Below are 18,366 nucleotides of genomic sequence, written 5' to 3'. Positions count from 1 at the left end.
ATTCCTGCTATGAGTGAGACCATCCGGTATTTTTCTTTTTCTTTTTGGCTTATTTCGCTGAGCATGATCCCTTCCAGTGCCATCCATGTTGCTGCAAATTGCATGTGTTTATCTTTTTTGAATGCTGAGTAATATTCCATGGTATATATGTACCACATCTTCTTGATCCAGTCATCTATTTTTGGGCATTTGGGTTGTTTCCAAAGCTTAGCTATTGTAAACTGTGCTGCTATAAACATAGGAGTGCAGGTGCTCTTTGGAATTGATGTTTCTGTGTCCTTTGGGTAAATACCTAGGAGTGGAATTGCTGGATCATATGGAAGCTCTATGTTTAGTAGGTCCAGAAATCTCCACACAGCTCTCCATAGTGGTTGGACCAGTTTGCACTCCCACCAACAGTGCAGAAGAGTTCCTTTTTCTCCACATCCTCGCCAACATTTGTACAACTAATATTTTATCTCAGCCTATAGTTTACCATTTCCTTAAAGATGTCTTTCATAGAGCAAAAGTTTTAAATTTTTATGAAGCCCAGCTGAAATGATTTTTATATTCTTTTAAAGAACACTTTGTCTAATATATTTTTCTAATAAATTTTATATTTGTCTAATTTTATATTTTAGCAGTTAAATTTAGTTATGATCCATTTTGAGTAAATTTTGTGTATGGCATGAAGGGTAAATGCTCACTTTTTCTATTTGTATAGCCAGTTGTTTCACCAGCATTTGTTGAGGACAGTATATCCTTCTCTCATTGAATTATCTTGGAATCTCTAAAAAAATTTTTTTAAACATATCTTTGGATTTACTTATAAATTCTCTAATCTGTTTCCTTATCTCTATAACCATCTTATGCCCATACCAAATTGTCTTCATTATTGTAATGACAAAATCATGACATCAGTTAGGTTATGTTCTCCAGCATTGTTCTTTTTACCAGTATTGTTTGGGTATTCTGGGCCTTTTTATCATACAAATTTTAGAATTTATCGATTTCTAAAAAATTCAGCTGGGATTTTGATTGGGGATTGTATTAAAATGAAAAGACTTATTTGGAATGAAGTATAACTTTAAGAATATGGTTTTCAATAAAAAATGATATCTCTCCCCATTTATTTAGGTCCTCTTTAATTTCTCCAATAGTGTTCTGTAGCTTTTATTGTATACCTCTTGAATTGACCCCTAAATATTTCATGTTTCTAGCTATGAATTATAAATGTGCTTTTAAAAATTATTTTCCAGTTGTTCATTGCTAATATGTGAGAATTTTACATACATATAGATCTTATATCCCATGGCATTGATTAAATCTACTCTATAAATTCTAATAACTTTTTATAGATTTTTCTTTTTTACTTTATTTAAAAAATATAAATGTAATGAAGAACCGTTATTTTACATCCTTGTTAATTTTTTTCACAACATAGGATTTCTTCTCTCAGGTGTGGTCACCACAGTTCTCCTACCACCAAAGCACCCATAGTCCTCCGCCATTGTGCATTGTACTCTCCCCACCACTTCTCATCTCTTTCCCTCTCCTCCCTTCTCCCTCTCCCCTCTTGGATGCCTCAGATCTATGGTCAGTTTTCAAGAGTTGGTTTTAAACATGTTTATCTTTGTCTGACCCTTTGTTTGGTTTCTCATTATTCCACATATAAGTGACACCATGTGGTATTTATTTTCCCTTTCTGGCTTATTTTGCTTAGTATAATCCCTTCCAGCTTGATCCATGTTGTTGCAGTTGGCAATGAGTTTATATTTTTTGAGTAGTATTCCTTGTGTATACATATTGTATCTTCTTGATCCCCTCATCTGTTCTGGGGCATTTAGATTGTTTCCATAGACTTATACTATAAATTTCCATAGATTATAAGTATCCAATCCTGTAATCTACTGATAAAAAGTTTTACTCTTTCCTTTCAAAACTGAATGTTTCAGTTTCTTGCTAATTACATTGGCTAAAACTTTATTATAAAGTTTAATAAATGTGGTAGAATAAACATACTTGCTCTAGTTTTAATTTTAGGGAAAAAGCATTCAGTCTTTCATCATTAAGTGTGATTATCTATAGGTTTTACATGATGTCAATTATCAAGTTAAGTTTCCTACTATTTAGAGCTTGCTGAGCATTTTTTAAAATAAGAATGAATTTTTTATAAAGCATTTTGTACATCCATTGAGATGATCATATTTCTCATTGATTTTGTTTGGTAAATTATATTGTTAATGTCAAACTAATCTTGCATTCCTGAAATAAATCTCACTTCGTAATGAATTATCTTTTTATATATTGCTGGATTTTATTTGTTAATATTTTGGAAGAAAATTGTGGTTCTATGTTCATGAAAGATATTGTTTTTATTTCTTTAGTTCAATGTAGTTTTCTTATAATTTTGTTGGGGACAGGGTAATGCTAGCCTGAGAACATGAGTTGGAAAATATTCCCTGGTTATCTATTTTCTGCAAGTTTTTGTAGGATTGGTATATTTTCTAAAGTGTGTGAATCATCTGGGCTTGGAGTTTTCACTGTACAAAGAATTTTATTTAAAATATGATTTATTTAATGGATATGGAACTATTTAGATTTTTTATTTCTTCCAAAGTCAGTTTTGATAAGTCTTATCTTTCAAGGAATTCATGTTACATCTAAACTGTCAACTTTATCACAAAATTCTACATAACATAACATTACTATCTTTTTAGTTGTAGTGACTTTTTTTTCATTCCTAATACTGTTAATTTGTGCCTTCTCTGTTTTCTTGTTCAGTCACCCTAGAATTTATTAATTTCATTTGTATTTTCAAAGAATCAACTTTTTTCTTTGATTTTTCATTAGTGGTTTTATCTATAATGCATTAATTTCTGTTGTTATCTTTATTATTTCCTCCCTTCCACTTATTTGGAATTGAATTTTCATATATTTTTTCTTGTTTTTTGAGGCAGAGGCTTAGATCACATTTTTTCATTTCTAATATAAACATCTTTTCTAATATAAACATTCTTTGTTTCTTTTTTTCTCTCTCTCTTTTTAAATTTTAGGGGTTGTTTTCAGATGTGCAGTGATCCTGAGCTACCTGTTTATTTGGGAAAGTGAATGAGAACTCTTTTGTGTAAGGGCTAGCCTTTTAAACTCGTTGGTCTTACTGTAGAACATTTGGACAGACAGCTAGCATTTTCTCTGTGGAACCCTTAATGTCAGAATTACAAGATGTTTTCTCATGGACTGGTCAGTTTCCTTAGAGAGGAATCCCCCAAACTCTTGCCCAAGGTTTTTAAGATATGCAAGGATTTAGAGTAAACCCTAGTTTCCGTGCATAAAAGGGGCAAGTATAGGCCCTCTAACAATTTACCAAGTATGATGTGATGGGAAATCAGAACCTGCTAAGAGGTTTCCAATCTTATTATTCCCCAGTAGACATGAAAATAAAAGTAGATTTTTATACCACACAAACCACCACTCCTATACCTAGCATTCCTTCTTTTCCTTTAACTTTCTTACAGAATTATAAATCCCTACCTGGCATGTTCTCAGTATTTCAGAGATGAGAGTGTGGTGGCAAGCTATTATTTCTACTACTAACATTACTATAATTTATGAGAATTTCAGGGTATAATATAATATATATGCTCTCTCACAAAACATTGTTCCATAAACATAGATTCTCACCCCAGACATAAGCTTTTTAAGTTTTTCATGTTTCAATATTTCATCACTATTTTTCCCTTTATTGCTATTCCTACTACTATTTACTAGGGTTTATTTCATCCCAGGCACTGTGCTAAGAACTCTCCATGTATAATCTTGTATAATTCCACCAACTCTCTGCTGTAGGAGGTCTTTTGACATCCTTTTGATTAATTAGGATTCTAAGATCCAGAGAAGACATGCCCAAGTTGTAACTTGGCTGCTAAGAGGTACAGCAGGACTCCAACCCAGGTCAGCTCCTTTGTAGAGCTTAAACTCTACATTATTTTGTGATCCTCCTCCTTTGGATTATGGTAATTTAGGTAATTTTCCCTCTTTTAATTCTTGAACTCCAAGTTCAATCACTATCTTCCTTTTGATCCCTTTAAGAGAATGTCTGTTAATTAATCATTTAATTTAATACATGTGTTAAACATCAACTGGGTGAGAAGTACTTTGTAAGGAAATGGAGATGCAAAAATTTGTTTCTATTACAGTCTATAAGACATTTGAGATAGCTGATAAAATACATAAAATGATAAAGGGATAAAAAGAAATCTCAGTGGCCTCACTGGTGGTGCAAGGGGTTAAGTCACAGCACTACGAAGCTGTCTGCAGCCACTGCAGCACAAGTTCGATCCCTGGCCAGGGAGGTGACCCATATGGCGCAGTAGACCTCTCCTGTCTTGCCCGCTGTCTGTTCTGCTCCCTACTCTGTCTCTGGTGAATCCTCTCAGCCCCCTCCCCCCATGCCTCTGGCCTGCGCCCCAGCTCTAGTATGCATAAATAAATAAATCTTAAAAAAAAATAAATCTCAAAGACCATGAAGCTTCCCTCAATATAGCTATTTAGAAGAATTGCAGTTGAGGGTCATGCCTCCAATTATCTTTGTCTACCTGGTCTATTCCATAGGACATAGGGAATGCTCCTTTCCATTACAGACTTCCATTGAGAACTCTGCCCTCATTCTGAGTCCTGGATTCAAGTCTTCCTGTTACATAACCATCATGGCCAGCATCTCCTAAAGACTTTTAAAATATGGAAATATTTTACATATATTGTCTCCTTTGTTCCCTATAAGCCTGATTGGTAGCAGTATATAACTAGTACAAATTAGAATAAATTAAAGATCTAGGTGCTTCCCGAACTAGGAGCAGCCAGGAGAGAGTTCAGGGAGTCAGTTACTAGAAACTCAATTATTGGGAGACCAGTGTTTAGGGGCAAGAAATCTAGTCTCTAGAGGGAAACAGAGAGAAATATTTGATGGCAATACAATACAGAAAGGAAAATGCATGTACTTCCTTAGATAAACTTTTTCTGTTGGTGAGGAATGGGGGCATTGGAATGTGAAAGAGAAAACTAAGTCTGAGGGCAGAATTATACAAATAAATATATTAAGAAGCAAAGATTTGTAAGTTAATTTTAAAACAAATTCAAAAGTTTTTGAAGTGAAATATTTTATAACTAATTAAATACATGATTTAATCACACTTTCATGAAAACACCTTTAAATTAATTTTTCTTTCCGTTACCTTGACATGCTGAAGTTGGTTGTCAACTGCTGTGAGCTGATTAAGATTCTCCAGTGTTTCTAAGTCTCTTATGTCATCAATATTATTATTGCTGATATTCAATATAGAGAGGGATTTCTGTAAGAAAAATAACTAAATTAGCATTATTAATCTATTTAAATAATATCAATAGGAAGCAAATCTTTTTTTTTAAGATTTTATTTATTTATTTATACAAGCACTGGGTACAGTCAGAAGTGCGGGAAGGTGAGAGAATGCACCAGAGCCAGAATGGGGAGCAGAGCAGGCAGACTGACGAAGTACACTGCTGAGGGGAGCAGCAGGTGCAGCAGGAGAGGTCTGCGCGCCATGTGGGACCATCACCAGTGGCCAGGGATCGAACCAGAGCTGCGGAGGCTGCGGGCAGCTTTGCAGCCCAGTGCTCAACCGCTGCACCACTGGGGAGGCCCGGAAGCAAATCTTAATTCATGAAAAATTTAAGATGTATGAGTTCAGGCTGCTTTGATTTTTAGGCAAAAAAATAAAAAACCTATGGAGATCTTATTTCTATATCTTATTTTTCAGAAGAAATGTTTAGAACTATAGTAATTGGGATACAACTTTCTATTTCTGTCTATAGTTCTTTCCTAAGTTCCACTTTCTTCTTCCAAGATATTAGAGAAATTTATAGAAAAAAGAATAAAGAAGTCAAGAAAGAAGATGCTCCAACAAACGATAACACAATGTAGGGAAAAAAGCTTATTTCAGCTTTAGCCAATTTTCATTTTTTGTTACTATCACTAAGATTTGTATACTTAGGTTAAAACAAGTAGTTTTTGTCTTTATTTTTCTAAATAGGAAACATGACCAAGAATGAGAGGATATCTATATAGCTTTCCTTTGACAGTTCATATGTTCAGAAACCACTTAAAATAATAATTAGATAATTAAGAAGAAATTTTCCATCAGCTGTTAAAGATAATATAAACATACAATAGAGTAACACTAAATCCAAGCTCTCTTAAAATCTGAGACCCAGGAATCTCTACCATGATGGAATTTATTCACCAAGGTTTCCACACATAGCCAAGCAATAAAGTATTTCCTGAGACTTTTAAAGATTTGAAATGCAGAAATATATTTCATTGCTTGAATCTATGCAAAAAGTAAGCCAGCAAAAATGTTTTTGGTTGCATTTTATAATAACATTAGACCCATCCTCATAATGCGGTCAGTCTACTTAGATCAACTGAGGTTGAACTGAGATGCAGTTGATTCTTTGAGGGAGCATAGAAAAGCTAGGATAAAAATCAGATTACTTCTTTCCAATTTAAAGTCTATCCCTTAGTTGTTGTATATTTAGTTCAAAAACCCATTGAGCTCTGTTTCTGAGTCAATAAAATAAAACCAAGGAAATGTTTAAATCCAACAATGTCTCATTTATGTCCTTTGCACAAGATTTGAAGTAGCATATCAACAAATCCCATTTTGTGGATTAGCAAAAGCTTCTGTAGTGCTCTCTGGCACCTGAATTCATTGAGAAACTTTTATGTGAAGTGTTTGTCAGCTGGTGCATCAAATGTGGTGCTCCCAGAGATACCGCTTCTGATGAAGCCAAGCCATATAATAATGCAACCTACAATAAAATCAGAATCGAGCAAGAACGTGACTTATTGTAATGATTCTCTATGTTTAAAGTTTGCCAAATAATTGTGCACTCCTTTTCCCACAGGCTTTTCCATAAATTTTAAATTTTGAGTCATAATAATCACAAAGGTCCAAATTATGAGTGAATTAACATCCGTATTGGTGCTTCATACTTTACATAACCTTTTCACATCTTTCTTGTGACCCTTCCAGTTACCCTAGAGACTGGCATTATTATCCGCACTTTACAGCTGCTGAGTTTTTGAGAAATTATATGGGAAACAAGAGTTTTGGTTTCAAACTCTCAAGTGGCCATAAAAACCTACAGAGCACATACATTTTCCATATATACGTTTACCATGTTCCTGTTCCATTATAACTATTAATCATTATAGTCTTTATCAGAATACTCAAATATGGCCTTACTGCCAGAGAATGAAGAGTTCTTGGATCAAACAGAAGCTTTTCTCCAAGGGGAAGCCTCTGACTCTCAACATGAAGCTCTCTTAGTTTTTCTAATCCTTCTAAACCTTCTATGACAGCAATGTAATTTCCTCCCAGATACCTGCAAAATGTAAAACACAATTTTAAGTAGTCTGAGAATGTTATGGTCTATAAACATGATAAAAATATAACAACAAATTCATTAAACTGTGTGAAAATTATCCAAGCACAATATTTAATCAATGAGAGGTTATATATGATTTTTATATTTAATTTACTCTAAAAATTAAGTTTTTACATTTTGTTTAAAAGAGAGAATCAGGGCGTCCCCTGGTGGCACAGGCGGTTGAACGCAGCGCTGTGAAGCTGTCCGCAGCCTCTGCAGCGCTGGTTGGATGGCCAGCGAGAATCCCGCGTGGCCCGGCAGACCTCTCCTGTCTCGCCCACTGCTCCTCTCAGCTGTGTATTTTGGTTAGTCTGCCTGTTCTGTTCCCCGCTCTGTCTCTGGTGAATCCTCTCACCCTCCCACGCATCTGGCCTGTACCCCGGTTCTTGTATGCATGAATAAATAAATCTTTAAAAAATAATAATAAAATAAAAGAGAGAATCAGCGTAATCCTTATTAAACTATTTGCCAGTGCTTGTCATATGTTAGGGTACAGAAGAATCACCTGGGCTGTAGGTCTAAGAATAAAGATTTTTGGACCAAGCTCCCAGAGCTTCTGCTCTATCTAGGCTGGAACCCAGCAATCTGCACTTTTAAAAGCGCTCTCTCTCCTACCCCATTGTATCTCCTAATTTGGGGGCTGTTGACCCACTTTTTGAGAAGCCTGATTATTCTTCTAGTCCGAGGAAATTGGGTCCAGTCTTCATTATCTAATGAAAATCATGGTAGGCAGTAAATACCATTTACAATTCATCTACATCAACATTTTCTATGACCCAACCCTTTTGAGATGTGTGATTTGGGAAAGCATAGACTCATTAGGGTCCAATGGAAACTTTTTGCCAGTTGCGCCTACTATTAATACCCAAGGATGTTTTACATATTCCTATAGTCAACCCAGCCTCCTGCAAAAGAAAAGCATTATCAGGCTCAGTAGGGCACAAATTTTGTCAAGCATTACATGTAAAACAATTTATTTTGTGCTTAAAATACTAAAAGAGAATAAAAATTGGGGACTGTTTCATAAAACTGCAGATTACAGAAATGCCTGCTTGCAAAAATATTACTATAATAATGACAATTACATTACTTAAAAAAATTAAAAAACGCCTCCCTGGTGGGGCAGGCGGTTGAGCGCCGTACTGTGAAGCTGTCCGCAGCCTCTGCAACACCGGTTCGATCCCGGCTGGCCAGCGAGAATCCCACATGGCGAGGCAGACCTCTCCTGTCTCGCCCGCTGCTCCCCTCAGCTGTGTATTTCGTCAGTCTGCCTGTTCTGTTCCCTGCTCTGTGGTGAATCATCTCACACTCCCATGCATCTGGCCTGTACCCTGGTTCTTATATAAATAAATAAATCTTTTAAAAAATAAAATTAAATTTAAAAAAACTTACAATTTTTCCAGTTTCTTTAATGATCTGAGGTTCTCTATACATGAAATACAATTGTTTTGTAAGTATAGGTGGGTCAGATTTGAGGCATAGTTCAAGTTAGTGATTTCACTAATGTGGTTATCATACAAATATAAAACACTAAGATTTTTGCAAAGAGAGATGTCTTCCTAAAAGGAAAACAAAGACAGGTTATACTTAATTTCACCCGAAAACTTAGAAGTTTCTTTTTATTTCTTTTGCTTAAATATTCTGCACATTTTCTCAAGGTTAATAGGAGATAACAATATTTCTGCTTTAAGCACAAAAGTATCTAGGCTTTAATATTCTATAGCTATATCAGAACTGTATTTGGTAAGAAAGATTTTCCCAGTGTAAGCAATTTTCCTAGGAAGCAATTGGGCTCTTCTGGAAGTTTAAGTGTTTAACAAATTATTGCTACAACATTATAAATTAAGTCTTAATGTTTCTCTAGGATTGGAAGTAAACTGTTGTGGTTTATAATTCTGAAAATTGGAAGTCATCTAGATACTCAAAAATAGAAACTATGAAAATGCTATTGAAGGGGAATACTGTATAAATCATTAAGTATTCTTTAGCAATATTTTACATGTCATAATAAAATAAAAACTATATATTCAGTATGACGCACTATTGTAAAATTATATGAATACATGTGTGGAAAAAAGACTGGAGAGACACCACCTAAATGTTAACATTCGTTTTCTCTGCATGGTAGGACTAAAGTCAATTTCTTTCCTTTTATACAATTACATTTAAGATAAGAAAATAATTAAAGGTATTTTTTAAAAGGCTGTCATTTTTTGTGTGGTAGTAGCCTAGAGGAAGTAGGAAAGAAGTGAAGTTTTGCTCAAAAATATCTCAGATTTCATTAAGCTGTTTTAAAAATACATCATCTTGGGAAATTTAACTTCACACATTATTTTTATCTCATTGTGAATTACTTTAACCATTTTGCTCTCCTCCTAACAAAGGTCATCTATATTGAAGGGACACATAAGGGAGGGAAAAAAAAAGTTGAATGGAAACTATGTTTCTTATGGGGAACTTTAAAGTCAGCAAAAGATCTATTTAGGCCTGTTGTACTGGTTTACTGTTGTCAACAGTAAAATGATGAAGACTATATAGATGGGAGAAATTTTCTCGGAATCATAACCTACAAGAGCACAAGAATGCTTCTGTGCTCCCTGGTGAGAAGGATCACTAGGAATCTAGGAAGGGATATGGAATGGGAGCTGGGTAATGCCTGGAATGGCTAGGGGGACAATTATCTTAATGACAATTTTGTCTGGGGCTTTGGTGTTTGTGTTTTTCATTCAGTAAATATTTGTTAAATACTTAATATGAGTCCAACACTATATGGATGGGGGATTTAGAGTAATATGAATAAAATTTACATGATCCTTGTGCTCTTACAGGTTATATTTTTGAAAACTTTCTCTCATGTATAGCCGTTAGCATTTTATTATAGTCAGCGGATACCAATACAAAGGGCTTAAATGGGTCTTTTGCTGTCTTTAAAGTTCCTCAAATTAAATGCAAGAATTAACTTAGTACAGAAGAAACGGAGTTTCTGAGTATATCTAAGTTAACATAATCTTATTGATATAGCTGACAGGTTAACATACATTTATGTTACCAGTTAAATTAATTGCAAAAAAGATTTTACACTTAAAGTTTCAAAATATGGTACTCATTAATGCTTAATATTTTGATATGCTAAAAATTCATATTCTAAGGTTCTGATATTATACAAAAGTAATTATCTTTGAAATTATTTTCCACCATATACTTTAAAATTTTGTTTGCTATATGTAGAATATTCTAGAAGAACATATATTTTAACACATATAGCAATCACAATGGTATATTTTATAGACTTAATTTTAATAAGTTTAATATAAAGCAGGAAATTAAAATGAAGACAAATGAAGCTGAATAACCAAAGTTTAGTTAATAAGTATAATCAAAATATAGAGAATAAGAAAATATTCCCTTATAACAATTTCTAAACTTTAAATTGTTAACTACATAAAAATAGGAAATAATTTCAGAGTTCTTACAATTGCATCTATATTTTTGTTCGAAAAGTTTATGTGAGTTATTTTCTTCAGGTATTGTAAAATGGTTTCTTCTTTTCGTAGTTTTAGAATGCTGTTTTTGGCAATTAGGGGCAAGGTCAGTCGAACCATGATTTCTCTTTCAATCAAAATCTCAGCAATAGCTGTGTTCTGATACCATGTCAAGAGACTTAAGTATTGTTTTATGCCCAACTTTCTAAAAAAGAAAAAAAGAGGAATATTATGTACATAGCAATTTAGGAACAATTATTTTAACTTATGCTTTAATTTTCTTATACAATCCTACTTGATAAGCCTAGTTCATAGGCAATTTTAAGGACAGTTAGGTACTTTCTAATTTTAGACTTAATTATATTTTTAAAAAGATTTAAAACAACAAAAATAATTAAACACACAAATGCTCATTTACTTCTACTTTAAAATATTTTCCTCTGCTTGGTGTTGAATTATTATCATGGGAATCTTTCACTTTTTTCCTCTTTGAGCTGAAAAGGACATTAAGGAATAGCTATAGAGTTCACACATGAAGAAATTAAAGCCCAAAGATTTGTCTCAAACTACTCAATGACTGTCAATTAGAATGAGACAAAAGTTTTCTGTCTCCTTTTTCCATAGTACCCAGGATGATCATGTTTAATAACCCCCACATCAGAACAACACAAAGTGTGAAAACCTTGAGTGTATGTAGAGGACAGTGGTGCAAAACACTTGAAATTTTATGTTACTACAACTGTAGTCCACAAAGAGGTAGCATAAATTGTGTTTCTCAATCCGGACTGCCTAGGTTCAATTTTGGCTCCATTGCTCATTGTTAGGTAATCTTGGGCACGTCACCTCAGTTTCTTATAAAATTAGATTAATAGTGGTACCTATGTCCAAGGGCTATTGTGAGGATTTCATCAGATAATCATGCATGATGTATTCATAGTGCCTAGTACATAGATCAATAAATATTTGCTATCATTATTCTACTATTTAGTTCTCAGATAAGGGGAACATTTTTTAATTTACTGTTTCAACTGGAATATATTAGGCATTGTTAAATAAGGGAGAACATGCTGTTAATAAATTATTGCTTTCTGGAAAATATCATTTGTGGTCCATAAGTTTGAGGAAAAATTGAATTCAATAGGAGATGAATTAAACTGTGTCCTGTAACATTGGGATATAATTAATTACCCAGGCTATATTGTATAAAATACCCACAAATTCAAAATTATTTGAAGGTATACAATATGTCCTTATACTCTTCTGAATGCAAAATGTAATCTACCGAATAAAATTATTAAATCTTCATTGATTTTTTAAATTCACACAAATTATTACTTTCATAACAAAAAAATTAAGATTGTTTACAGATGAAATTTCAAATGATGAATAATATTCTCAACAAAGTCTCTAAGTAAAAATAACTTTTTAAAAAATATTTTATTTTATATAATTCTTACATCATTTTTCATTTTTGCACAATGTATGCATTTACATTTTGGTTATATTCCCCATACAATTGCACCCCCCCTTATTTTGACCTTCATCCTTCCTCTCCACATCACCCCAACCCCCCATAGTGTGTCTCTGGTTTATAGTTGCTTGTTGATTTTGATTTTTTTAAGTGAAAATAACTGTAAGGGCCTCCCTGGTGGCACAAGGGGTTAAGCACCGCACTGCAAAAGCAATCTGCAGCCTCTGCAGCACAAGTTTGATCCCCAGCTGGCTAGGGAGCAACCCCCATGGCAAGGCAGAGCTCTCCTGTCTCGCCGGCTGCTGCTCCTTTCTGCAGTGTATTTCAGTGAGTCTGCCTGTTCTGTTCCCCACTCTGTCTCTGGTGAATCCTCTCACCCCCCGCATCTCTGGCCTGTACCCCAGCTCTTGTATGCATAAATAAATAAATCTTTAAAAAAAAAGTTAACACTACATCCATGGACTCACACATCAGGTTAAAATTGAAAACATTAAAAATACATTTGGAACCCCTTTCTACTTTTCTCCCTCTCCATTCTTTTCAGGGTTTATCTTCATTTTAGATATCCCTGTTCATTTCTGTAGTTTTACTACATATATATGTAGTATTTGTTTTTATATTTTTGCATGTCTCAATTAGTACCCCTTAGTGATCTCTCTCCACCTTGGTTATTCATGGTTCTGAACACTTTTTTATTTTCCAATTTTTTTATTGTGGTAAAATATAAAATTCACCATCTTAACTGTTCTTAAGTGTACAGTTCAGTGGTATTAAATACATAGATAATATGTGGAATGTTTCCATTTATCTATGTTTTCTGTAATTTCAGCATGTTTTGTAATTTTCATTGTACAAGTCTTTCACCTTGGTTAATTCCTAAGTATTCTATTATTTTTGCTGTTAATATAAGTGGAATTATTTCTGTAATCTCCAAAGGTTGTATAGAAATACAACTGATTTTTGTATAATGACTTTGTATTTTGCTACTATGCTGAATTCATTTATTCTAGCAGATTTGTGTGCAGATTCATTTATTCTAGCAGATTGTGTGTGCATGCAATCTTCAGATTTTCTCCATATAAAATTTTATCACCTGTAAATACATAATTTTTTTTCCACCCAAATTTTTTTTTTGTTTTTTTCCCCCAAGATTTAAAAAAAAAATATTTATTTATGCATACAAGAGCTGGGGTGCAGGCCAGAGGCATAGGGATTCACCAGAGACAGAGTGGGGAACAGAACAGGCAGAGTGACTGAAATACACTGCTGAGGGGAGAAGCGGACGAGTCAGGAGAGGTCTGCTTTGCCATGTGGGTAGCTCCCTGGCCGGGGATCGAACCCATGTTGCGGTGGCTGCGGACAGCCTCATAGTTGCTTCTTAACCCCTTGAGCCACCAAGGCCCTCCACTCCAATTTGAATGCCTGTCATTTCGTTTTCTTGCCTAATGGCTCTAGCTAGAACTTCCAGTATTTTGTTAAAGAGAAGTGTTTAAAGAGGAACCTTTGCATTATTCCTGATCTTCTTCAAGTAGTCTCTCTGCTCCCTTTTTTCCCCTTTCTCTCCCTTCTCCTTTTGGGACTTGTACAATATGTTTGTTAATCTGTTGGATGCTGAATGTCCCTTAGGCTTCATTCACCTTCCATTAATCTTTTTTCTTTCTGTTCCAAGCCAATACTTTTCACTGTTTTATCTTCAAGTTCACTTATTCATTCTTCTGATGTTAAAATCTTTGAAACCTCCTGGTGAATTTTTCATTTCAATTATTGTATTTTGCACCGGAATTTGTTTTTAGGATTGTATCACTTTATTATTCATACATTGTTTACTGAATTATCCCCACATCTTCCTTCAGTTCTTTGAGCATATTTAAGACAGTTTTTTCAAAGTCTTTGTGTAGTCTATCTGCCATCAGTTTGTTTTTTTTTTCCCCCCAGGAACAGTTTCTGTTTTTTCTTTCCTTTGATTGGGTCATACTTCCTTATTACTTTGTATTCCTTGAATTTTTTGTTGTTGTTGAACATTGGATGTTTGAACCTAATAATGTGGTAATTCTGACAATTAGATTCTAACTTTGCTCTGAGATCAGAAGCAGCCATCTTGGTCAGAGGAGAAATTATTGATAATTGGTAAATAGGGTGCTTTTTCCTACCATAATACAAGGTGCTCTAGAACCACCTGCATGGTTTTCTGCCATGAGGTTGGGGGTGAAGGGTGGGTAGTTCCTATAGCGGTAAGAATTGAATCAAAATTTACTGTCCAAGCCTTCTATTGGGTGTTGTAAGCCTTCAATACACTCCATTGTTCCATAATTGTCACATCAGACAGACTCTGCCCATGCAGTTGTCTTGGTGGAAAGAAGATGCTTTGTACTCTGTCATCTTCCCACAATCTTTTCTTCCTTAACTTTCATGTACATTGTAAAGTGAACTTTTGTTTCATGAAAAATCCTGTCAAAATTTTGTTAAGATTGCACTGAATTTATAAACAATGTGAGACTCATTAACATCTCTCTAATATTCATCATTATGTTATGGTATATTTTTTCATCATTATGGTATATTTCTCTGTTTCAGGAATGCTTCTCCAGTGACTTTCAATCTCTCCATAATTTTCTTCTAATTAAGGCCATACATAAAATTTTTTAGTCATTAGTAGAAATCATGAATTTTTGATGATATGGCAAGTGACATTCTTTTAAGAATTACATTGTCCATTTGTAACTAGTGCATACAAATATAATATTTAAAAAATTTTTGAAACAATGATTTCTTTGGTTCATATTTAAACATTTTATGGAAATGTTAAACATCTTATTTACATTGATAGCTGTGATGAAATGCACATCTTAAAGAGGTTATATACACTAGGGTTTCTTATATCTGAGGCAGGAGACTGTTGTATAGGTGGTCATGCAGGGGAAACGCTGTACTAGGAAATAGCTAATGCCCTGTGGGAGTAATTTTGGCCAATATGGAACAGGAGCCATGAATGATTTATTCTCCCTTCTGTTCCCATGAACTTTTAGGACAGACAGTCATTTCAATGATCCCTCTGAAAACATGTTTAGTATTCTTGATTACATACTCCATTTGCTATTCTTTTATCTCTAACTCATTCCTTTCTTCTCTTTCTCTCCTGCTTCCCTGAGATTAGAATCCCCCAAAACATGAGTTTTTTGTTTCAGGTTCTGCTTTTAAATTTGAGATAAAACAAATTTTGGATCATCTTAATCCTAGAAAGTGACTATGCTGTAAATGGGTTTTGTCTCTTGGTTGCAATGTATAAATTAATGTTGTATAGAAAAGCATCGAATTATTGCAAATAATTAGAAAACAAAAGAGACAAACAGTATATACGTATTTATTAAATTTAGGGTAGGTCAATGGACTTCATCAATAAACTATATGACAGCTTTCTAGGGGCTTGAGTTATCTATATGGAAAGAGAATTGAACCAACCTAAAACAGTTACTAAAAAGAACCTGCATTGCAGCAGATTCCCAAGAGAGAATTTCATTTAATCAAAACATCAACATTCTTGTTAACTTAAACTATATTGGCATGATGGCTTGTTTTAGAGAAATTGTAAGCTTCGGGAGTTTAAACTGAAGCTCCACTGGATTTAGATATATTTTAGAATATTGTAATAAAAAATAAAGTGTCAACACTTAGGATGTGTACCTGATTTTCTTTTTCAGGTTCTTTTTGGTTGTTGATATACTCTTTAAAAAGGTTCAATATTTTTAAAGTTGAGGAACGCGTTTTCATATTTTTTTCCTACTAGTTATAACTTATGTCGGAGCTCCACTTGCTAGGATGTCGCTATCTCCTTAGATCGCCAGTGGAGGGCGCTGCTATTGATCAACTAGTGGAATCAGGGGATCAACTTTAGTGGAAGCTGTGGCTTTCATCTCTTGGGACTCCTGCAGGTTGAATGTTCTAGATGTTTCCGAATTCAGTTTGTGCATTTCCCTTAGCCAGCCCTAGAGTCAGTGGCTTCCAGATGCTTGATACCCGACAATCAGATTGTGAAACTCAGATCCAAGCCCACAGATCCAGCTCTCTCAACTCTGGGAACCCCCTCGTGTCTCCCGCCTCCAGAGCTGTTTCCCAACTTTGCCTGAATCTAGCTATTTGTTAAAAATACAGATTTCCGGGGCCTCCCCTGGTGGCGCAGGCGGTTGAGCGCCGCGCTGTGAAATTGTCCGCAGCCTCTGCCCGGGTTCGATTCCCGGCCGGCGTGCGAGATGCCCACATGGCGCGGCAGACCTCTCCTGCCACGCCCGCTGCTCCCCTCAGCAGTGTGTTTCGTCAGTCTGCCTGCTCTGTTCCCCGCTCTGTCTCTGGTGAATCCTCTCACCCCCCCCCAATCTGGCCTGTACCCCAGTTCTTGTGTAAATAAATAAATCTTAAAAAAAAAAATACAGACTTCCGGACTGTTTTGGTAATTCCAGATGTCTGGAGATAAGGTTCTGGGATCTGCATTTTAACAAACTCTCTAGGAAAATCTTACTGCCAGGCAAGTTTAATAAACAGGATTCTACATCTTTCTCAGCCCCCACGCTTCTTCCCTGAAGGCATCTCACCGCTTCTGGGATTAGCCGGGTCTGTAAATCAGGTTTGATCAATTTCGCCCGTCTCCGCTTCCTCAGCCGTCCAGGTGCGGTTGCCGGGCGACCAAGCGTTTCTGGGCCGACAGCCGCTCACGGGCAGTATCGCGAGATCTCGTGACAACAGCACACCGCCCCTCCTCCCCCCGGCCCCGGCCGTGCCCTGGCGCTCGCGGGCGCTCTGTGAAGGAGCCGCGGGGGGCGGTGACCTCTAGGCGGGGTTAGTGGGACCCAGCCAGTTTGGTGCGGCCCTGAGATGTCAGTTACTTTAGCATTTTAGTGCCCAAACATGGTTTAAAAATGGAGCATTGGATAGGATAACGGAAGAGACGTTTGAAGATGATTCCTGGGTTATTCCCAAATAAACTAGATTACAGGAACAGTATTTGAGAAAGAGGGCAAATAATTTGAGGGAAAGTGGTTGTGTTTGGTTTACACTTGTTAAGTGCAAGGTAACATAGGTTTGATAGTTTCCAGAAAGAACTAATTATTGAGAGATGGAAATAAAAGAAAGAGAAAGTAGGGAAAAGATAAATATATCAATAATTATGCTGCCTAATTTGGATGGAAAAGGGAAGAAAAGCTGGTTAACATGTCAGAGAATGAATGATTAGTCAGAAATGAACTTTTTTTCTGAAAACAGCTAAAAATTAGGTCAATTTAGGTTCAAACACTGGGGAAAGAGTTTACTGAGGGGGACTACCTAACAATAAAAAGCTACGGAACAGAGCCTCCCCGGTGGCGCAGCGGTTGAGCGCTGGGTTGCGAAGCTGCCCTCAGCCTCTGCAGCACTGGTTCGATCCCCGGCTGCTCCCCGGCCACCGGAGGAGGGTCCCACATGGCGCACTGACCTCTCCTGCGGCCCGCTGCTCCCCCCAGCAGTGTACTTCGGTCCTTCTGCCTGCTCTGCTCCCTGCTCTGGCTCTGGTGAATTCTCTCACCCTCCCGCGCTTCTGACTGTACCCAATGCCTGTATAAATAAATAAATAAATAAACCTTAAAAAAAAAAAAGGCTACGGAACAACACAAAGACATAGAAGTAGCAAAACAATACGGCTAAAACACTACAGCACAAATCAAATTCTTATGTTTTATAGGTCGTTTGTTTGGAAATAACAGATTCACAAATGTATAGTGTTATCTCAGTTTGGTAGCACTTGCTTAATTTGCTAGAAACATCTTCAGCAATGTCATTGAAAGTCATTTGTTCCGTAAATCTATAACTTTAATACGTTATAAAAAGTATAAGCTCATTTGTGGTAATAGTATACATTTAAATGTCTAAAAGGATAGACAGTGGACTCTTGAATAATGGGTAGGGGTTAGGAATGCCTGTGTGGTCAAAAAACCCATA

General features: G+C 35.6%; 1 protein-coding gene across 2 annotated transcripts in view; it reads right to left on the bottom strand.

Annotated features, from left to right (window-relative positions):
* Positions 1-17,090, bottom strand: part of PPP1R42 (protein phosphatase 1 regulatory subunit 42) — a 44,642-nt gene extending 27,552 nt beyond the window's left edge. For both annotated transcript variants that reach the window (XM_037505731.2, XM_037505722.2), the window contains exons 1-5: positions 16,989-17,090; positions 10,923-11,136; positions 8,842-9,008; positions 7,266-7,404; positions 5,214-5,330 (exon numbers count right to left, since the gene is read on the bottom strand). In XM_037505731.2, the coding sequence (XP_037361628.1) occupies positions 5,214-5,330; positions 7,266-7,404; positions 8,842-9,008; positions 10,923-11,051 (552 nt within the window). In that variant the 5' untranslated portion in view covers positions 11,052-11,136; positions 16,989-17,090. The remainder of the gene's footprint in view (positions 1-5,213; positions 5,331-7,265; positions 7,405-8,841; positions 9,009-10,922; positions 11,137-16,988) is intronic.
* Positions 17,091-18,366: the final 1,276 nt, after the last annotated feature.

Source organism: Talpa occidentalis, unplaced genomic scaffold (assembly GCF_014898055.3).
Source record: "Talpa occidentalis isolate TD23 unplaced genomic scaffold, MPIMG_talOcc4v2.1, whole genome shotgun sequence".
Taxonomy (NCBI): Eukaryota; Metazoa; Chordata; class Mammalia; order Eulipotyphla; family Talpidae; genus Talpa; species Talpa occidentalis.
Note: the sequence above shows the minus strand (reverse complement) of the source record. Positions and strands in the feature narration are given on the sequence as shown.